This window comes from Hyperolius riggenbachi, chromosome 4, assembly GCF_040937935.1.
Source record: "Hyperolius riggenbachi isolate aHypRig1 chromosome 4, aHypRig1.pri, whole genome shotgun sequence".
NCBI lineage: Eukaryota > Metazoa > Chordata > Amphibia > Anura > Hyperoliidae > Hyperolius > Hyperolius riggenbachi.
This window is the reverse complement of record NC_090649.1, coordinates 321,798,754-321,821,946: the sequence shown is the minus strand read 5'-3', so window position 1 is coordinate 321,821,946 and position 23,193 is coordinate 321,798,754. Positions and strand designations below refer to the sequence as shown.

General features: G+C 43.5%; 1 protein-coding gene across 5 annotated transcripts in view; it reads left to right on the top strand.

The window, feature by feature from the left end:
• The window catches only part of AGPAT4 (1-acylglycerol-3-phosphate O-acyltransferase 4), a 261,101-nt gene extending 252,873 nt beyond the window's left edge, over positions 1-8,228 (top strand). For all 5 annotated transcript variants that reach the window (XM_068231746.1, XM_068231747.1, XM_068231744.1 and 2 more), the window contains 2 exons: positions 2,519-2,717; positions 7,861-8,228. In XM_068231746.1, the coding sequence (XP_068087847.1) occupies positions 2,519-2,717; positions 7,861-7,949 (288 nt within the window). In that variant the 3' untranslated portion in view covers positions 7,950-8,228. The remainder of the gene's footprint in view (positions 1-2,518; positions 2,718-7,860) is intronic.
• Positions 8,229-23,193: the final 14,965 nt, after the last annotated feature.

Sequence of the window (23,193 nt, the reverse complement as noted above, 5' to 3'; positions counted from 1 at the left end):
CAGTGAACGCCAGTAGGGAGACTCTTAAGGTGGCCACACACGATACAATAAAATGATCCGATTTTACAGTAATTCGATAAAAACGATCGTATCTCTCGAAAAAATCGAAAGCTTTTTTTTCATTCGACTGAAAAATCCGATCGGATTTCCCATTTTTTTTTATTTAAATCGATCCGGAATGCCAGATATTTCTCTTCAATTTCTACTAAAGATTGTATGGTGTGTGTTGGATTGTTAATTTATTACTATACACACCCTAGCAATTTTCTCTGAGTTTCCAATCATTTTTATCATAATTGAAATCATTTTTATCATAATTGAGGAAAAAATTGAACATAGGTGTGTGGTACATTGGTCATATTTTTGAAATGTTACAATCAGTCAGAAAAATTGATTGCAATTCTTAAATTGAACCGATATTTAAAAAATTGTATGGTGTGTGGCCACCTTAAGACGGCGAAACCACTGTCTAATAACACTGTACAGCACTGCGATCTCCAGCCTTTAATCTGCAACCATGCTCTAGTGGACTTGGAGGTATGCTTGGGATCATTGTCCTGTTGAAAGGTCCAACATCTCCCAAGCCTCAGGTTTGTGATGGACTGCATCACATTTCCATCCAATATCTCCTGGTACTGAAGAGAATTTGTGGTACCTTGCACACGCTGAAGCTTCCTTGTAACTGCAGAAGCAAAACAGCCCCAAAGCATGATTGACCCCCCAGCCTTGCATTACAGTATGCAAGGTGTTCTTTTCTTCATAGGCCTTGCTCTTCCTCCTCCAAACATAGCGTTGATCCATGGGCCCAAACAGTTCTAATTTTGTTTCATCATTCCACAGAACACTACCAAAAAAGTTTTGGGATAGCTGGAGCTGGTAAGCCCCTTTTAATCCTTTGGGTGATGGTGACCTCAAGAATATAGGAGGCCTTCCAAGTCATTATGTTAAGAAAATATTGTGTGATAATAAATGCCTTCACCCAACCACAAACTAGGAATGAAAGCAAACATTTTGAGCATTTGGCATTGTAAAAAATGCCAATATATTCAGTTCTGCTCATGAGCACAAATGTATGCTAGATACATTATATGGCGACTATGGCTATGATAGGGATAATATTGTGAGCTTCTCCTGGAGACCATTAATGATATGAATGTGAAATCTATAAAGCACTGCATATGATGTAATTACTATGGCCTGCAGGATTGTAAAGGAATAAGTTGCCCACTTTACTTATATGAGGAATCATTTGTTGTTGTTTTTTTGGATCAAGTGAAGTGTGGTCCGTTGTTGATACCTGTATTGATAAATGCTGCCAGGGTTCAATAGATCTGGACACTGAGCAAGTCTTTTTACATTGACAGAGCTTTCTGTTGGTGGGGTCTGATCGCTCCCCCAATTTTTATTTTTTTTATCAATATTTATTTATTTTTTAAATAAAATGACCAATTTTTTTTCTTTATTTTCTATACCCCCCTCCCTCTCCCCGCCAGTCAATCACTGTGATCGGCTGTCATAGGCTCAAGTCTATGACAGCGGATCACCCCTGAGCCTCTCAGGGGTACAGCCGTGTCACATGGCTGTCCGTAGTACAACGCTGCCTTAGACATGTAAATAGACATCAGTTTTGCCGTCTAACTGTCACCTAGCGGCGATCGTCGCTGGGAGGCTGATGACGGAGCTGAGCTCTGTCATGCAAGCAGAGATGTGTGCGCATTAGTGCGAGAGATCTCCTGCAAAACACGCCCCCAGGACTGCATGCCGATCTTTGGCGCCGCGTTCACGCCCATTGGTGTGAAGCGGTCCTGGAGAGGTTAAAGGTATTACCCAGAATCAACACTTGTTGGTTTGATGTGTGAATTTGTGTTTTGGATGTGTCCCAGAATCCTTGTGCTTGCCTTCTGTTTTGAGAAGGTGATGTTTTACTGCGGTTTATAAGACTCATAGGCCAGCTCATCCATGTACATTAGGGCAAGACAGACACTTTCTTCACAAGTGCTATAGATGTCCGAGTGAACTAGGAAATAACCTTTGCTCATAAAATACACATAATTCAAATTTATATTGTCAAGACGAAAAATAAAAAAAACACTTTATTTATTGGATATTAACTACATTAGACAAGTAATACATCTGTTTCCCCTGTGTTAAATTTGGTTAAGGTTTTTTTTTTAAGCAAGACTGCACTTTGTTAATCCAAGAACAATACCAAAGAACAAATCATGTAGGATAAAACTGATGTTTAGTTGGTTCCTTGATCCATAGCCAAATTTAAGCTGCCATGTATTTTTTTCAGTGAGCTAAAGCAAGACATGGCCTAGGCTTTATGTCTGTATCAGCATTGCAAATACCAGTTACATGAGATAGTATATGAATTGCCATATCAGAATACCAGGTTCATTCCAAGCACTGTTCTTGTGATATACTGTATAACATAATCCTGACTCTTTCTATTTCTATTGCCTTTTTAATGACGTCATCTTGTGTAAAGAGAGCTTGCTCTGTTAATTTTTCTCAGGATGCCTTTCAAGAAGAGTATTACAATACGGGCAGGTATCCTGGCACAGCCATTGTGCCCCCACGTAGACCTTGGTCTCTTCTCAACTGGTTGTTCTGGGCTTCTCTGCTTTCTTATCCTCTATGCAAAGTGCTTGCCAACATGATCAGCAGCGGATCATACTTCACACTAGCCATGTTTGCTCTACTTATGATAATAGGTAAGTGTTAGAAAAAAGTTTGACACTGCACTGTGACAAATAAAAGAACTACACACATTGTTATACTAACTGGATTCTCCTCTGTTTAATGGCACATAATGCAATGTAGCTGCACGTCCTGACTCGAGTTTCGGCTCATGCCTTCGTCAGGACTGTTAGATCAGTTAGTACTACAGGATGAGGTACTGCATTGTTGCCTGATATTATACTAACGCACCAACGCTTCACTATACACCAGTAAGGATATCATTGCCCACCTGCTTTTTACAGTTCATTCATTACTGGGCCGAGGCCGACCAATTTTTTCACTTGCCTTCTATATCGTGCCCCTTTCTCTGGCTGCAACATTTATCCATATCTGCGCTACTCTTTTTGCTTTATTTTCTCCTCATACAAATTTCATTAATGGAAACCAGAGACCATATAAAATAAAAATGTTATACATACCTGGGGCTTCCACCAGCCCCATGCACACGGATCGCTCCCACGCCGCCGTCGTCAGGCTTCTGTATAGCCGGTACCGGGTCCCGTAACTTCCCCCAGTCACGGCCAGTCTGCAAAAGAGAAGTGTGCCTTCTACGTATATCCTCGGCACTGACGGACAATAGTTCATGTATTTTATCTCCCTCTGCTCCCAGAAGTTATATTCTGCCAGGAAAAGTTTTATGGCTGTAATTTACTTATCAGTAATGTTTACTATATTCCCCCAACAAGGCACTGACGAGACAGAAGTTGTCACTTCCATGCCTAAAAATTAACTCTTTCAGGCAGCAAAATAAAAAAAGTAAAACAGCAATATTTTGTACTGTACATACACATTTATCTCATCATGTCACATATCTCCTGGGGTACACTTTAAAATCTGACAGGTCTCCATTGCAGATCACACTTATTTTAACGCGTGCGTTATGCAATGGAATACTGTGAATCCGGCCTAAATGGAAGAATGTTAGTTCAAGTTTAATCATTAAAAAGTCATAAATAAGATTTCAGGAATGTGGTTAAGGAATAAGGGAGATGCTATGAGTGCATTAAAGGACACATTAAATGAGAGGAATATGAAGGCTGCCATATTTGTCTACATTTAAACAGTGCAAATTGCCTGACTGTCCTTCTGATCCTCTGCCTTTAATACTTTTAACTATAGACTTTGAACAAGCTTGCTGATTGCAAGTGAGGTTTTATTGGATTTTCCACATGCTTGTTTCAGGTGTAGGATTCAGACACAATTGATGCATGAAAGATCATCAGCACAACCAGGCAACTGGTATTGTTTAAAAGGAAATAAATATAACTGCCTCCTCCATATCCCTGTCAGTTCAGGCGTCCTTTGAGATTTTATCCAATAACAAGAACCAACACGGGTCACAGTGTCAACTAGGCATATGACATGTTATTGAATAAAAAATATAACAGACAAATAGCTCCTATAAACATGATAAAATATAATGGAAACCAGCAATCCCTATAGATTTCCATATAAAAACAAATAAGAGAACAAGTAATGTCCATGGCATCAGCCCCAGCTGTTCATGAAGCTTTAACTGCTCGACAGCAGATGGATTAAGATGTAATGGGGCCCTTGGCAAGGTAGTAGATTTTGGTAATCTGAAGCAAAGAGAGGTCAAAGAAGGTGACAGGTGGGCCCCTTGACACCGACTAGACCTCAGGCACCTGCCTAGGTTGCCTGGTGGATGATCCGGCTCTGCTCGGCAGCCTAAACTACATCAAGTAGACACAAAATTATATTTCTCTGGCCAGAAATAAATAAGCATTGCTCTAAACTCACCCACTTATACACACCACACTTTTCCATGCCAGCGTCTAATGTTGGGGGTTCCCTTATGATTCATGACCAAGAACTTGGACTGTGAGATCAGGTATTATAGGATAATGTCTCCATGAGTAAAACTCACCTGGCTGCCCACAGTTTATTTGTAATAACGGGGTGATCTCACCTTTCCTGGTAGTTCATGCTCATCACTCATTCACCGGTAGTTTAACCATGGGTCTACTGAGCGCCAACCAGCTCTTTGTGGACAATTTGTGGTCCTAATGCTGTACAGATGCATCACTGTGCTGTACAACATTGGGGTCCCCAAACTGTCACCCTTGTAATATCACTACAGATACACAGGCTGGGGATACTGGTCTGCTACTTCCCCTAGTAATCAAATAAGATGTATGTGGTATCATTCTAACTGGGAAGAGCCAAATAGTATATTTTGTCACTTGTCATGTACAAATTAGGAAGAAGAAATAAATGTTCATAATTTTTCCCTGTAAAATGCAAATAAAATGAAACCATTTTTGGAAAATAATCCCCAGAGAAAGCCTAGAATGTCTTGGGAAAAAAACAATAAATCATTTATATGGCGTAAGTAATGAGAAAGTTATTAGTGTATCAATAGCGATACAGCTGAAATGCCAAAATTGGCAGGAACCTTTAGAAGCAAAAACCCTGGAACCTGAAGTGTTTTGATACAAACTTGCGTAAAAGATTTGATCTCAAGCTCCTATGTTGCTACCCTTCCCTCTATAGCTGCAAGTCCAGAAAATCCTGGTGGCCAGTAGTTCCTTGATTTTGAAATGTCTTATGCTGGGAATACACGGTTCGTTTTTGAGCCAGATAGATGGCTCGATAGATAATTTCTGACATGTCCGAGCTCCCGTTCAATCGTGTCGCTGCTCGATTTGTGATAGAAGTGAATGGAAAAAGATAAGAAAAACGAGCAGAAGATAAGAGAATCGACTGCAGAATCGATTGAACGGGAGAATCGAACGGCAGAAACGAACAGTGTATGCCCAGCATTAGTAGAAAATCCCTTCTAAAGCTACTGCATCAATGTCAAGTTTATGAACACACTTTATAAAACACTTCTTGCTCACCTACTTCCACCCTTACAATAAATCAGTTTAGTTAAATAATCCTATATCGGTGATTGCTGACCTTGGCACTCCAGCTGCGTCAAAACTACAAATTCCATCATGCCTCTGCCTCCCCGAGTTATGCTTAGAGCTGTCAGAGTGTTGCAATGCCTCATGGGACTTGTAGTTCCGCCACAGCTGGAGTGCCAAGGTTAGCTATCACTGTCTTATATAGTACCCATGTAAATAAATGGGTAGGTTTTGATCTTATTTTCTTACACTACTGAAGCCAAAAGGTATACATATCAGTATCAGAATATTCGTATAAGAAGGTATACATATACATATCAGAATTTCAGATCAGCAAGACAACTGATAAAGATAACAGCAGACACAATCCGATCACTACAGATTTATTTAAAAGTTAGATACATGAAAGCTGGCAGAGAGATGGGGTAAAAAAAAATTGTCTAGTCGCACCACGAGATGCCTACAACTGCCCAGTTGCATACTGGCACAGGCACTAGTCGACTGCAGGGGGCCGATAGCAGCCCCAGGTAAGTAAAACTGGCTTTCTTTTAGTACATGTAAGTATCAAGCTAGGCATACACGTTTCAACCTTTCTGGCTGATTCAAACACTTTTATGGGCATTTTGGGCAGTTTATCAATACAAAGTGTGATTGGAAATGTTGGAAAATCTCCATGTTCCAAGGGAGGAGCAGTGGGAATCATTTGCAGTATAGCATGGCGCTAGATCAAATAGTACAACACTGGCAGTTCAGTTAATGCTTTAAAGGAATACTGTAGGGGGAAAATAAGTTGAACTTACCCGGGGCCTCTAATGGTCCCCCGCAGACATCCTGTGCCCACGCAGCCACTCACCGATGTTCCGGCCTTGCCTCCGGTTCACTTCTGGAATTTCAGAGTTTAAAGTCTGAAAACCACTGCCCCTGCGTTGCCGTGTCCTCGCTCCTGCTGATGTCACCAGGAGCGTACTGCGCAGACACAGACCATGCTGGGCCTGCGCAGTACGCTCCTGGTGACATCAGCAGGAGCGAGGACATGGCAATGCAGGCGCAGTGGTTTTCAGACTTTAAAGTCAGAAATTACAGAAGTGAACCGGAGGCGGGGCCGGAACATCAGTGAGTGGCTGCGTGGGCACAGGATGTATGTGGGGGACAATTAAAAGCCCCGGGTAAGTTCAACTCATTTTCCCCCGACCCCCCTACAGTATCCCTTTAATTTCTGCTGAAATCTGACTTTGTGTGCAGTGGGGAAGAAAATAATCACAGCGGGGTGTTGAGGTGTGTTACATTGGACAAAATAATCGCTCAGCCCCTTTGTTGTTCCGGAAAGCTAAACACACCTCCAGAACCATTGGAATTCTATGATGTTGCAGCTTGTTAATTGTACAGGGGCAAACTAATTCAACATGCATACAGACTGTTTCAGACTGGTTGATCCTCAGAGCCTGAGTTTTGGTATATTGTATAGAGTCAAGTCTTAAGTCTGGTTTGTACTGTGCTGAGGAGGAGTGCTGACACCCAGGAACTAAAATCTAAACCCCTGCAGAGACAGTTGTGTACCTGGTAGATTAAATTTTGAAAAGAACTTCAGAAACCAGAGAAAGGAAAAAATTGAAAGAGGCACCAGGAGCTCCAGTAGTGTAGTATTTTGCGGTAATGGGATATGCATACCCAAGAGTGAACTACTACTCACAAATGTAGGTTGCTATAGGCAACCTTAATATTAGCATGTGGAGAATACCATCTCCACACAGATATGATGACTTCAGTTAGGTCTGGTGAGTCGTACTCCCCAAAAATCAAACAAGATGGCCACTGAATGCAATGTCACAGATGTAGCCCCTGGAACAGGGGATGGAACTCTACTAGGTAGGAGGAGGCGCACCAAAAAAGCACAATAGACAATTGGGAACAATCTTACCTCGCGTTGGAGGTTTAGAAAGGATTGGCACTCCTAGTCTCTGCCATTTGCAAACATTGCCCTTTACTGACCTGAAAAAGTGGGAAATACTGGTGAAATATGTTCTTTTTTTTTTTCTTGGGTGTCTAATAAACCTTTCTAAACCTCCAACCCGAAGTAAGATTTTTCCTATCTTTATACGACCAGTTGTCTATTGCACTTTTTTGGGGCGCCTCCTCCCACCCAGTGTAGAGACATAGATAGAACACTTGATATATTGATGATGAGTTTTAAAATAAGAACTTATAGATATTACACTGTAATTATTTTTCTTTTTATTTCTGACAGTCTCTATTGGAGTGCGTCGGATGATTAGAGTCACTGAAATAGACAGAGGCTCTGCTTATGGAAACAATGAAAAACAAAAGCAGACTTAACAGTATTAGTCATTACATAGACTACAAAGGGAACCTTTATGAACACTGGTCCAGAGTCTTCTGCAATGGGAGGTCTCTGTATTGCCTTGCTGGTTATTCTGGCACCTGTATAGGTGACATATCATTCTTCCACATGTGAAGCAGGATCGAGAAAATCCATGGATATATTTTATTCTTAAACTGTGACAGCTCTGTCCTGTGGATCTCCACCTTAAAACACTGGAAACAAGATACTTAAAGTGGCACTAGCCTACAAAAGAAATAAACTTGCTGAATCTATATGTCTGGTTTCTTATTTTTTATCATATTAAGCACCACAGCTGCATGTTTGAAATGTGTAACTTTTACCAATGTCTAGGTAGCAAACATTTTGCCAGTATAACAGACCCTGAAAATGAGATAAGGTGGTGTGGGTAACATATTATGGACTAGTGTTAGAATAGTAGTTTTCTTCAAACTTACACTTATAGCATCTCTAAAGCCCCATCTACATGATACGATTCTTTGTGCGATTCGATTACGATTCTATTTAAGATCCGATTAAATCTGACATCTGATTGGGATTCAATTCAGTTCGATTTGCTATTGTTTTGCAATGGCAAATCGAATTGAATCAAATCCCCATCGTACATGTCGGATTTAATCGGATCGCAAATAGAATCGTAATCGAATCGTACAAATAATCGTATCGTGTAGATTGGGCTTGAGGCTCAACACACACCATACAATCTAGGTTGTTCAATTTTACCACTTTCATGTAGTATAAGAGCTTATCCAATCAATCATTCAAGGTATTTTCAATCTGTTGGCCCTTATACTACATAGATTTGGTAAATCTGTACAACCAAGATTGTATGGTGTGTGTTCAGCTTTGAGGGCTAGTGCACACCAATAGCAATCTCTAATGCTTAGCAATTTTGTCACTCGATTTTTGAATGAATGAGCATTTTTGCTCATTGAAGCTGAATCACTCCAAAAAATGCTACATGCACCACATTTGCGATTTTGAAAAAATCACAACATAACGCAATCATAATCACAAATATAACATCCATAACAACTGCTGTGGGAACACCCTCATAGGGTAACATTAGCCAAGCTCTTTTCAAAGCGCTGGTGATTTGAAAAACATTCAGAAGCGCTCTTGGTGTGCACCATACCATACTTAAGTTTTTCTAGAAAGTAGAGCTGAACTTCCCAAATCAAGTTTCTATCCAGTAGTCAATCCCACATGAGGGGCAGACTGTAGGGAAAAACATTGACAAGTTTTATACAGAAGTATATTGCGTTTTTGTGCGCTTTTTTGCCCCTTCCATCGCTCCACTGCGTGCTGCGTTTCTGGTAAAAGCGCTTTTCTAAGTACTTTTCCAGAGTGGTTTTGTAATTCACTCCCTGACGCAAGTCAAGAAGTGAACTCTTTGACCTGGAAAAGAATACATACAATGTATTTATTCTTAAAAACTATCACACAATCACTGCACAAAGCGATTTTGTGAGCGTTTTTCCTATACTTTTCCACTGAGGAAAAATCGCCTCAAAAATGAGTTTTGCTGAGCGGATCGGAAACCGCTCAGCTGTGAACTCTCTCATAGGGAATCATTGCACAAGCGTTTTTAGGGTGATTTTGAAAATCGCCTGAGCTTCAAAAAAGGGCAAAAACGCCCTTAGTGTGAACCAGCCCTTATAGTACAGACATTTAACTACATCCATAGTGTGAACGTATCCTTAAAGATGGTCAATGAAATCCAAATAATTCTGAGTTGATGCAAAATCATGCACATTTAATGCAAATAATATAGCTTTACAAATGGACCAAACCAACCCCACCTTGTCTTCATTTAATCCATTTTCAAGCTTTATAAATTTGCATAATTCTATACCAACTCAAAATTTGGATCTCGAGAGAGTCCTATTCTTATTTTCTCTTTGTGTACATTCGACACAAACTGACACACTTGTGACTCTCTCTGTTGCTGTGCAATGCATTCTATGCCGTATTGTTGTCATCTAGAATACATGTGGCCCTCAGAGACATTAAATTTGGCCCTCAAGTGGAATCCCAACTTTGCATTATGTTTGGTCCACTCTAGACTACCAGGAAAGCTATCTTGGAGGTCAGCCCTATAACACCAGGGAAGCCATATGGGGGAGGTAGGGCGAATGCACTAAACACAAGGGAACTACAAAGAGGAGCTTGGGGGGCCTCTAAACACCAGGAAACTGTTTAGGAGAGTGTGGACCCCTAGACACCAGGGAACTATATAGGGGAAAGAGGACCCCTAGACACCAGGGAACTGTAAAGGGGTTTGAGGGGAGCCATTAGACACCAGGGAACTTTATAAGGGAGGAAAGTGGCCAGTAGACATTGAGGATGGCCCGCGACTAGGCCCCAGTGTACAATTTCAGCCCACTTTGTATTTGAGTTTGACACCCGTCTAGATGGAAGCGATTACTCTTGTATGTGCTCCATGGACATTAAGGCCTGGAACTCCCTTTCATCTTTGTTGGCAGTTTGCTTTTTGAAAAATGCTTTCCCATTCACTTGAATGAGAATCGTGTCAAAATCGCAACAAACAATTTTGCCATGATTTTAATAAAAATATTGCTGCGATTTTGACGTGATTCTCGTTCATGTGAATTAGTAAGCATTTTTCAAAACACAAAGCTCCCAAAACACTGTCATAAACGCTGCAAGTGGGTTCCAGGTCTAAAGGAACCTGAAGTGAATACTAGTTGCCTGGCATTCCTGCTGATCTCTTTGACTAAATTAGCTGCATGCTTGTTTCAGGTCTGTGGCCAGACTTCAAACAGAAACACCTGATCTGCATGCTTGTTCAGGGTCTATGGCTAAACCTACTAGGGGACGAGGCCCAGCAGGACAGCCAGGCATTGTGCATTGTTTAAAAGGAAATAAATGTCAGCCTCACTATCCCTCTCACTTCAGGTGTGCTTTAACCACTTGAGGACCGCAGTGTTAAAACCCCCTAAAGAGCAGGCCATTTATTCCTAAATTGTCCACTGCAGCTTTAAGGCCTCGCTGCAGGGCCAATACACGAAAAAAGGAAGTAACTGGGTCTCAACCTGGATTTTGCAGTTATAGCTTTGGCTTTATTAGCACCATAGTAGCAAACAGCACGACGTTTCGGCCCAACGGCCTTTATCAAGTGTTACCAAATACAAAAATCACTCACATATATAAACATTAAAACACACCCATCAAGGGCGGGCACACACTTAGTAAGTTAAGAGAGACATTAGCAATTAAAGAGACAGTATCACAGAAAGCATTTGAGGCTAAAGTCCTCATTAAGTCCATTTGGTGTAAGCGTACTTAACTTATCCATCCACCTGCTTTCCCTTCTGAGTAGTGTAGTTTCACCATTTTCACCTTCATTCGTGTAAACTTTTTCCAGGACACACCAGCGCAAATCACTGACATTATGTCCACAATCGTAGTAATGTTTTCCTACAGGGGAGTCAATTTTTTTATCAGGATTATTAGCATATTTCTTATATACTCTAATGTTACTACGGTGTTCATTAATTCTTACACAAACCGCTCTAGAAGTCTGTCCTACATATCCAACCCCACAGGGGCATTTCAAAAAGTATATCACATTTTCAGTTACACATGAAAAGTTCCCTTTAATATCTATCTTAGTACCCTTTAAAGGATGTCTAATATGGTCACCCCTGATGATACTAGAGCAATTCTGGCAGTTCATGCATGGGAAAGTCCCCATTTTTTTAGACAAAAAGGTTCTCTTCTGTATGGCATTTTTCCTAACATCTGCCCGCACTAGCATGTCCCGAACATGATTAAAAACCAGCACACTAGGGATGTCCAATTCATCTCTACGTTCGATAACCATGCACAATTAGTCAGGAGGAGCATCCTGGATAATTGGACATTGATCGAAGCTGACCCTGTGTTGTCAAGAATATTTCCCACACCGCCATCTTTTGTCTATCGCAGAGGAAAAAATGTTCGGGACATGCTAGTGCGGGCAGATGTTAGGAAAAATGCCATACAGAAGAGAACCTTTTTGTCTAAAAAAATGGGGACTTTCCCATGCATGAACTGCCAGAATTGCTCTAGTATCATCAGGGGTGACCATATTAGACATCCTTTAAAGGGTACTAAGATAGATATTAAAGGGAACATTTTTAATGTGTAACTGAAAATGTGATATACTTTTTGAAATGCCCCTGTGGGGTTGGATATGTAGGACAGACTTCTAGAGCGGTTCGTGTAAGAATTAATGAACACCGTAGTAACATTAGAGTATATAAGAAATATGCTAATAATCCTGATAAAAAAATTGACTCCCCTGTAGGAAAACATTACTACGATTGTGGACATAATGTCAGTGATTTGCGCTGGTGTGTCCTGGAAAAAGTTTACACGAATGAAGGTGAAAATGGTGAAACTACACTACTCAGAAGGGAAAGCAGGTGGATGGATAAGTTAAGTACGCTTACACCAAATGGACTTAATGAGGACTTTAGCCTCAAATGCTTTCTGTGATACTGTCTCTTTAATTGCTAATGTCTCTCTTAACTTACTAAGTGTGTGCCCGCCCTTGATGGGTGTGTTTTAATGTTTATATATGTGAGTGATTTTTGTATTTGGTAACACTTGATAAAGGCCGTTGGGCCGAAACGTCGTGCTGTTTGCTACTATGGTGCTAATAAAGCCAAAGCTATAACTGCAAAATCCAAGTTGAGACCCAGTTACTTCCTTTTTTCGTGTATTGACTTCCCCCACCCTTGATGGATCAGGGTGCTACTGGTCGACTCCCTGGTACTTAAAGTCTGTGGTCGAGCCCGGAGACATTGCTTTTTCTTCAGGATTGCGATTGGATCCATAGTCAGGAGGGCTCCCACCCCATATATTATTTGTTTACCATGTCACATGAGGACTTGACATCGGATGCTAATCCACATATGGACTACCATAGTTTTTCTGATGAAGAGAGACTGGCAATTTTGGCCCTTGGGGGCTCTGTTCGTTACACCTTCACTTCTGAAGTATCTGATCCTATTGAAAGTTTAAAGAAAAAGGTTGAGGAGTTGTCACTAAAAGAAGTTAACCTTTCCCTGCATGTTTCCACTCTTACGGAATATCTTAGAGTGGAAAGAATACCGAGAGGATTGAGGGTTACTCTGACTCCCATCTTCTGCAAGGACGACCCGGAGTTCATAAAGAAATGGTATGGCATTCTCAATAAATGTTCCATGGATCTTATGTATCTCACCATACAACATCTACACCCTAAGATCAATGAAATTAAATTGGAAATCGATAAACTAAAGGAGGAATTGGTGGCCATAGATATTGCTGAATTTGCACAGTTTAAAGTGAATCTGGATGAATTGATCAAAGAAACTAAAGAACTTACGCTTAAAACTAAGATCCAGAAGTTCCAGCGTGATGCGCAGGATTATGCAGCTAACCAGGTGTACACCTGGGGCCTCATCAGGAGAACGCAACGCCAAGTGAATAGAGGATTCAGGAGACCCGGGCAGGGAGCTCGGAGACCGGCTACTGACACAGATTCTGAGCAGGAGCAGCTAGAGGGCGCTAATAGTTTTTTTCTGGCAGGGGCCTCCGCAGACACAGGAGGAGGCGTGCAGGGAGACGCGCGCGCCACAAACGCGCGCCTCGTGGTGGAGCAGCACTCCGGCAAAGATCGGGGATGGGAGATGTGAGAAAGAAGGAGACCCGTCAGCGTCCCCTTGCACAGCAACCACCTGCAGCACGGATCACGAGGAGCCAGCGCAGATAACACGGGAGACTGTGAGTATGGCAACAGGAAGCATGGCCCCATATGTTATTACACACCCATGTCGGTTTGATGATACAAACACACCCCTCTCAGCTACAGCCCTACCGTCCACTGCAACTGGTACAACTGCCTCCACTTTGTTTGAAACTGACACTTCCAATACAGTAGATACGGGTAGGAGTTTAGTGATTAACATCACAGATAGAAATTTTGATAAGGATGAATTGTCTATTCTAAACCGAGGACTCAGTTTTGTTCCTTGTTTCCACCAGGACATTTTTGATTTAAAAGTGGATATGTACAAATTTACGCGTAAGCTTAAGTGGAAACTGTGGCATCATTTAAAGGAACCTATCAATAGTCTGAACCTGCACACATCTAATGTAGACCCTGAAATTCCCCCACGTTTGAAAGAACGTTGTAAAACTGATCCGCCCATTGAAAACGCCACCTTAAATGTATTTGAGACCACTGTAATGCACACGCTTACTACTAATTGGGACCGGTGTAAATATCGGTCGAAATATAACATATCGTTGAAGGAAAGAGAAGCGTTAAAGAGGTTACAGACAGATGACTCGATAATTTTTAAAAAAGCAGACAAGGGGGGATCCTTGGTCATACAGAGTACTGATATGTACATGGGTGAACTAATGCGACAATTGGAAGATGATAATACATATAAGCGTCTGCCAGGTGATCCCTCTATGACTGTGAAGGGGGAAATTGATATTTTCCTAATGGAGGCTCTTGAGGAAGGATGTATATCTAGTGAGCTTAAAACTGTGTTGAGCAGAGATCAGTTTAAAGTGCCAGTAATGTATATTTTACCAAAAGTACATAAAAGTGTTTCCCATCCACCAGGCCGCCCAATTGTTTCGGCACCGAATTCGTTGCTGGAACCATTGGGGATCTATATAGACAGTCTCCTTCAGCCTATTGTCAAAGATAACCCTTTGAGTTTGAAAGATACCACCCATTTCTTGAATCGCTTGGACGAGGTGAGAACTGAAAAGGTAAAATATCTAGTGAGCCTAGATGTGGTTAGTCTATATACTAGCATACCACACATAGAGGCGTTGGAGTCGGTTACTAGATCGCTGGAATTGAAAACTCGACCTGACCTGAATGTCCCTTTTGTGAAGGGATTGCTTAACCTTTGTTTGAAATCTAATTATTTCCGGGTGAAACAGGATTTTTTTCGACAGATTAGGGGAGTACCGATGGGGGCCCCGTATGCACCAACACTAGCTAATATTTTTATGGCAGAATTTGAGTCCAAATACATCTTGGGCAATACAAAGTTTAAGGATTTTGGCACAGGATATTGTCGTTTTATCGATGATTTGTTTTTCTGCTGGGAGGGATCGGACACCTCATTAAAGGAATTTTTTAATGAGCTTAATCAGTGTCATGCAAGCATTAAGTTTTCCCTTGAATTTCATGCACAAACACTGCACTTTCTAGACGTAAACATCCGGTTTGATGGGTTGGCTTTTGCAACTGATGTGTACAGAAAGGAGACTGACAGAAATAATGCATTGCTTGCAACCAGCTGCCATCCTCCATCTATGATACGCGGACTTCCAAAAAGCCAATTCATACGTGCAAGAAGAATAACATCAAATGATGCAGCGTATCAAATACAAGCTAATGAGCTGATAGAAAATTATAGTGCGAGAGGTTATGAACGGGAGGCTTTGTTGAAAACTGCACAAGAGGTTGGTTTGCTTGATAGGAGAGAGCTTAGGAAAAAAGTGATTAAAAACCAGCACACTAGGGATGTCCAATTCATCTCTACGTTCGATAACCATGCACAATTAGTCAGGAGGAGCATCCTGGATAATTGGACATTGATCGAAGCTGACCCTGTGTTGTCAAGAATAATCCCACACCGCCATCTTTTGTCTATCGCAGAGGAAAAAATGTTCGGGACATGCTAGTGAGGGCAGATGTTAGGAAAAATGCCATACAGAAGAGAACCTTTTTGTCTAAAAAAATGGGGACTTTCCCATGCATGAACTGCCAGAATTGCTCTAGTATCATCAGGGGTGACCATATTAGACATCCTTTAAAGGGTACTAAGATAGATATTAAAGGGAACTTTTCATGTGTAACTGAAAATGTGATATAATTTTTGAAATGCCCCCGTGGGGTTGGATATGTAGGACAGACTTCTAGAGCAGTTCGTGTAAGAATTAATGAACACCGTAGTAACATTAGAGTATATAAGAAATATGCTAATAATCCTGATAAAAAAATTGACTCCCCTGTAGGAAAACATTACTACGATTGTGGACATAATGTCAGTGATTTGCGCTGGTGTGTCCTGGAAAAAGTTTACACGAATGAAGGTGAAAATGGTGAAACTACACTACTCAGAAGGGAAAGCAGGTGGATGGATAAGTTAAGTACGCTTACACCAAATGGACTTAATGAGGACTTTAGCCTCAAATGCTTTCTGTGATACTGTCTCTTTAATTGCTAATGTCTCTCTTAACTTATTAAGTGTGTGCCCGCCCTTGATGGGTGTGTTTTAATGTTTATATATGTGAGTGATTTTTGTATTTGGTAACACTTGATAAAGGCCGTTGGGCCGAAACGTCGTGCTGTTTGCTACTATGGTGCTAATAAAGCCAAAGCTATAACTGCAAAATCCAGGTTGAGACCCAGTTACTTCCTTTTTTCGTGTATTGACTTCCCCCACCCTTGATGGATCAGGGTGCTACTGGTCGACTCCCTGGTACTTAAAGTCTGTGGTCGAGCCCGGAGACATTGCTTTTTCTTCAGGATTCTCGCTGCAGGGCCACACAACACAGCACACAAGTGACACCCCCCCCCTCCCCATTTCCCCCCCACAGAGCTCTCTGTTGGGGTCTGATCGCTTCTCAGTTGTTTTTATAGATATTTTATTAATTTGTGAAGCTTTTCCAGTGTGAAGCAAGCACTCAGGAGTGGAAAAGTTGATGTGCCCGGACTCTCAGTACTCCGCACTGAAGTACTCCAATAAGCAATCCACAGTAGAGTCGGCACCATCGATTTGTATTAAAGCTCTTTTATTCCATCAAAAGTGGTATAAAAAGTAATTCGTGGTGGATTCACAATTATAATGGCCCTCTATAAAATATTTCCGTCCGGTTGAGGGGTGAGTAAAGCAGACTCTAGGGAGCTGACTGCACATGTGGCAATTTAAACAGGGAAATGTCCCTTTTCTACTTCCTCCTACCTTAGTTTGATCATAGGTACGTACCAGCTTATCCCCGAAATGACATCAAAGGTGGATGCCTAAAATCCTTAACATGAGGAAATGCAGTCTGCAGAATCTTCCAATGTTTCTTAATAGCTATCCCTATTTGATCACAAACAAAAGTTTGCTTTCTTAAAACAGAAAGAATTTGCGATAAATCAGGTTAGAGTGAGCTTGAGATATCTCCCAGTGCATCACTGCTGAATATATGCAAATTAACCATTGTACCCTTAGAAGCTAAACACACCTCCAGAACCGCTGGAATACAATGATGTGTCAGTTTGTTAATTTGTACAGGGCCAGAATAATCCAACATGCATACAGACTGTTTCGGATTGTTTGATCCTCATCAGTGCATGGCATGGATTAATTTGGCTCTATGGAGTAGGGCTTGTAACACAGAGAGGTACAGACTAACCAACAAGCTCATGGTGAACCAGAACTCATTGAAGTGTGTAAGGGACTACAATGGTCCTAAAAGACCCTTACTAAAATGCTAAGAAAAACAAAAGTTTGCTTTCTTACAACAGAAAGAATTTGCGATAAATCAGGTTAGAGTGAGCTTGAGATGTCTCCCAGGGCATCACTGCTGAATATAGCAAATTTGATCACTTTTTGATCACTTAAGCTATTGTATGTACTCACAAATGGAATTCTTGGTCCTCCATTATTCTGTTTTCTCCTCCTATTACAAATTTCCTTTGGATAGCCCCTCCTCAAAAACTTATTCTGATGCTTAGAAACTTCAAGATCTTCCCACAACTAGCTCTATTACTGGTGGGACTAAATACACTTCCCAAAAAACTACAGCCACAAATATGCCATATCATCCTAGCGACAAAGGCCTCAATTCACTAAGCTTATCTCCTGTCTTTAATAACTCTTCTAGAGTTGTTACCATGGTGATAAGGCATGTAGTATTCAGGAAACATTTTACCTCAGGCAAACCTAAAGTTAACTCTTCTGTCTTTAAGTTAACTCTTCAATCCTTAAAATAACTCCAGAGTTAAAGACAGGCTGTTTAATAACTGCATGTGAAAATAACTACAGAGGAGGTAAATTAACTACAGAGGAGGTAAAATAACTACAGAGGAGGTAACTTAACTACAGAGGAGGTAACTTAAGGAATGAAGAGATAAGATAACTCTCTCTTATGTGGAGGTAAGTTTTCTCTTGCCTTATTATCTCCAGCATGATCTTAGTGAATTGAGGCCAAAGTCTCTTATTTTTTTCTAATTGGAAAGCCGCAGATCAAATTACAATGCCCGAACTTTTAGCCCTAGTCCACCGGAACCTAACACTAGAAAATAAGATCAGGAGTAGAACCGCCGGGTCCTCTCTCCCAGACTCCTGGTTGCAATACTCTGAGCGATAACACTATGGCTCATGCATTTATATGGACACAAAATAAGAAAAGTCTAGAAATATTGATCTAGGCGAGGCCTGTTCACTGTCCCTTGTCCCCTTCCCCCCGTTACCCTACCAGTATAGTTTGTTCACATATCTTTTTAGGTTCATCAGCCCTAAGCTTTCTTTTATATTCACTCCGGCAAAATATGGGGCTTAGGTGGTAATATAATGATTAGCACCTACGCTGCTCTCACTCCAGTTGACTATGATCTCATCACCCTCGTTGGGCCTTGGCCCTCTGCTATCGATGGGTGGTATCGATACAAATTACTTATGGTACAAGCCCATAGTGGCCTAGCCCTAGATAATTGTCTCCATGAGTAATTCTATTCTTAAAAATGGTTGTCAACTTCCTGATAAGCGCATCCCGCATCTAACACTGAATTAGCAAAGGTTTATAACTGTTTATAATATGTCTTGTACATGTTTACATCATATTTTGCCTCATGTAATACTTTCTGCTCATATCTCTATCTGTTTGTTTCTTTAAACATTCAATAAAAAGACATTATAATGAAAAAAACAAAACTTATTCTGCATCTGTTCTACTCTCACCATACGTTTATCTGGATCTGCCTGTCACGGACGGTTGCGGGGCCGCAGGCGCGTCCTGTAACCGCCCGTGAAGAAAAAGCGATCGCACTCGATTCCCTGCATCGATTGCGCTTCAAATCGATACAATCTGGGTTGAGTGTGTAGGGGGAGCTGAAGTCCTTTTCTTAGCAGAGAGAGCACCATCCTAAAGGCTGGATGGCTCTTTTGATATGCTAATGAGCCTGGGCCCAGAGAGCCCCTGGCTTCAAGCTGTGCGGATGGCCCATCCATCAGGTATAAGGTGACACCTAGCTGATCTCATGTAGATGTTAATTAACCAAGGGGTGATCAGGATGCCTAGGTGCAGCCAGGCAGGCTACAAATCTCCGGGAGGTCTTGACACCTTGCTCACTGGTAAAGATCAAAGGGAAGTTAGCAGCTAGAACACATCCTGAATAAACCTGAGTCTCATAGCATAATCCATAACTTCCCAGATCTGTCATATTTCTGGGGTTCCTGAGATGGCAGCTTCGCCAAACGTGGGGGAAGTGTAGCATGAGCCCCGGTGCTGGTTCTGAGGAAGTTTCAGAACATTCTGAGGTAAGGACTGCCAGTTAGGCAGTTTGAAAATGCCCTGATACCAGACATGAGGGGTGGGACCCCTGTGGTATCATCAGGGCATTTTCAAACTGCCTAACTGGCAGTCCTTACCTCAGAATGTTCTGAAACTTCCTCAGAACCAGCACCGGGGCTCATGCTACACTTCCCCCACGTTTGGCGAAGCTGCCTTCTCAGGAACCCCAGAAATATGACAGATCTGGGAAGTTATGGATTATGCTATGAGACTCAGGTTTATTCAGGATGTGTTCTAGCTGCTAACTTCCCTTTGATCTTTACCAGTGAGCAAGGTGTCAAGACCTCCCGGAGATTTGTAGCCTGCCTGGCTGCACCTAGGCATCCTGATCACCCCTTGGTTAATTAACATCTACATGAGATCAGCTAGGTGTCACCTTATACCTGATGGATGGGCCATCCGCACAGCTTGAAGCCAGGGGCTCTCTGGGCCCAGGCTCATTAGCATATCAAAAGAGCCATCCAGCCTTTAGGATGGTGCTCTCTCTGCTAAGAAAAGGACTTCAGCTCCCCCTACACACTCAACCCAGATTGTATCGATTTGAAGCGCAATCGATGCAGGGAATCGAGTGCGATCGCTTTTTCTTCACGGGCGGTTACAGGACGCGCCTGCGGCCCCGCAACCGTCCGTGACAGCCCTCCCTGGGGAGAAGGCAGATAGACATTCATCAGCAAGATGTGTGTCGTTGCCGCTAACCTGCGAGATCTGATCTAGTTCCCCGTTGCAACGGGATAGCCCGTCGGCGTTCTGGTGTCGGCTGCCTGCCTTGTGTTGAATCGTGAAGTCATACTGCTGTAATGACAGGCTCCAACGTAAGAGCCTGCCATTGGTCCCAGCAGTGCGGTTCAGCCAACTCAGGGGATTATGGTCGGTAATGATCGTGAAGGAGCGGCTGTACAGATACGATTGTAGTTTCTGTAGGGCCCACACGATCGCTAGGCACTCCTTTTCAGTTGTGGAGTAGGCTACCTCTCGGGGCAGGAGCTTCCGGCTCAGGTAGAGGATAGGGTGTTCATCTCCTTTTCCATCCACCTGGCTGAGGACTGCGCCGAGACCGTAGTCAGAGGCATCGGTTTGTACAACAAACCGACGACTGAAGTCTGGGGCTTGAAGCACCGGGGCGCTTGCGAGTGCCTGCTTCAAGGCTTGGAAGGCGTTCTCGCAAGCGGGGGTCCAGCTAACAACCTTGGGGTGTTTCTTGCTAGTGGCATCGGTCAGGGGTTTCGCTAAGGTACTATAGGCTGGAACAAATTTCCTATAGTAGCCGGCGGTCCCCAGGAACGCCTGGACCTGCTTTTTCGTGATAGGCCGAGGCCATGCCAGGATGGCGTCAACCTTTCCCGTGTCAGGTTTCAGGGTGTTACCCCCCACCCGGTGACCTAAGTACTGCACCTCGGTCATACCAATCTGACACTTACTCGGCTTAACTGTCAGATTGGCTGCGGCCAGCCTCTCTAGTACCTGGGACAGGTGTTTGAGGTGTTCCTCCCAGGTGGGGCTGAACACCGCAATGTCATCCAAGTACGCTACAGCGAACCCTTGCAGTCCCCCCAGCAGGTCGTTTACGGCCCGCTGAAACGTGGCAGGAGCGTTCTTCATCCCAAAGGGCATCATCGTGAACTCGAAGAGGCCAAAAGGGGTGATGAAGGCCGACTTCTGCCTCGCGTCAGGTGCAAGTGGTATCTGCCAGTACCCCCGGCTCAGATCCATGATTGATAGGTACCTGGCGGACGCCAGCGTATCCAACAACTCATCGATGCGAGGCATGGGGTAGGCGTCTGTAGTGGTGATGGCGTTCAACTTCCTGTAGTCCACGCAGAACCGAGTTGTCTGGTCCTTCTTGGGGACCAGGACAACAGGGGCTGCCCAGGCACTACAGGACTTTTGAACCACCCCTAGCTCCAGCATCTCCCTCACCTCTTTCTGCATGTCCGCTTGCACCTCTGGGGAGACGCGGTAAGCGGATTGCCTGATGGGGGGATGGGTGCCTGTATCTACCCTATGCACTGCCAGACTGGTCCGCCCCGGGGCACAGGAGAAGGTGTGCTGGTACGGACCCAGCACCTCCTGCAACTGCTCTTGCTGGGATGAGGAGAGTTGTGGATTGACGCTTAGGTCGCTGTCCACATCTCGTATGTCAGCCAGCAGGTCTAACAGGGGGTCTGCCTCTCCTTGCTCTAACCGGCTGCACACTGGCAGCACATACTTGGTCCTGTCATGGTGGGCCTTCAGCATGTTGACATGAAAGCTTTTCTGTTTCCTGCCTCCCATGTTCACCAGGTATGTCAGAGGGTTTAACCGTTGCACTATAGTGTAGGGTCCCTCCCAGGCCGCTTGCAGCTTGTTCTGCCTCACTGGAAGAAGGGCATACACTTTGTCACCTACTTCAAATGACCTCTCTCCAGCAGTGCGGTCATACCAGAGTTTTTGTTTGGCCTGAGCCTGGGCCATGTTTTCCGTTACCATTTCTGTGAGGGACTCCATCTTGTCCCTGAACTTGAGGACATAATCAACTACAGAGACATCTGTGGGGTCCCCCTTGCCCTCCCACGTCTCCCGCATCAATTGTAGGGGTCCTCGGACATTCCTACCATACAGGAGCTCGAACGGGGAGAACCCGGTAGATTCCTGCGGCACCTCCCGGTATGCAAACAACAGATGAGGCTGGTATCGTTCCCAGTCCCCACCTTGCGACTCAACAAACGTGGTCAGCATTTGCTTCAGCGACCCGTTGAACCTTTCACACAGTCCATTGGTCTGCGGGTGGTAGGGACTGGAGACAATGTGCGTCATCTGTATCTTTTTGCACAGGGCCTCCATGAGTCCGGACATAAACTGGGTTCCCTGATCGGAGAGCATCTCTGCAGGGAACCCGACTCGGGAGAAAATGTTAAGTAGCGCGTCGGCTACCTTGTCCGCTCTCAGGGAGGAAAGTGCCATGGCCTCAGGATAGCGGGTGGCGTAATCCACCACCGTCAGGATGTACCTTTTGCCACTGCTGCTGGGAGTGGGCAACGGTCCAATTATGTCGACTGCCACTCTGTGAAAGGGCTCACCTATGATTGGCAGTGGACACAAGGGAGCTTTGCGGGGATTCCCAGCCCTTTTTACCTTTTGGCAAATGGTACATGAGCGGCAGTAGTTCGTCACATCTATCCGCATTTGAGGCCAGTAGAAATGTCCCCGGATACGATCAAGGGTCCTGTGGATCCCCAAGTGCCCGGCCAGGGGAATGTCATGTGCGGACTTCAGCACATGCCCCCGGAAGGCACTAGGTACCACAAGCAACTTGGTACCCATCCCCATTTCACCTTCGGTGGGGTGTACAGGCTCACTGTACAACTTCCCACCTTCCCAGTATACCTTGAACGTAGCCTCGTCTGTGAGGGGCTCAGAAGCCTGTTTTCTGAGGGCCTCGAGGTTAGGGTCAGTCTGGAGTGCTTGCACAAATGCAGCACTCTCACTCTCAGCCAGCTGGCCCGTGGCGTATGAGGTTTGTGGCTGAAGGGTACCATCCCTGTGGTCAGAGGAGGGGGAGGAGGCCGGGACCTCCTCTACCTGTTCTGAGCTCAGGGTCTGAGCAGTATGGCTGCGTGTTACCGCTAGCACAGGTATCCCTTCAGAATGGCA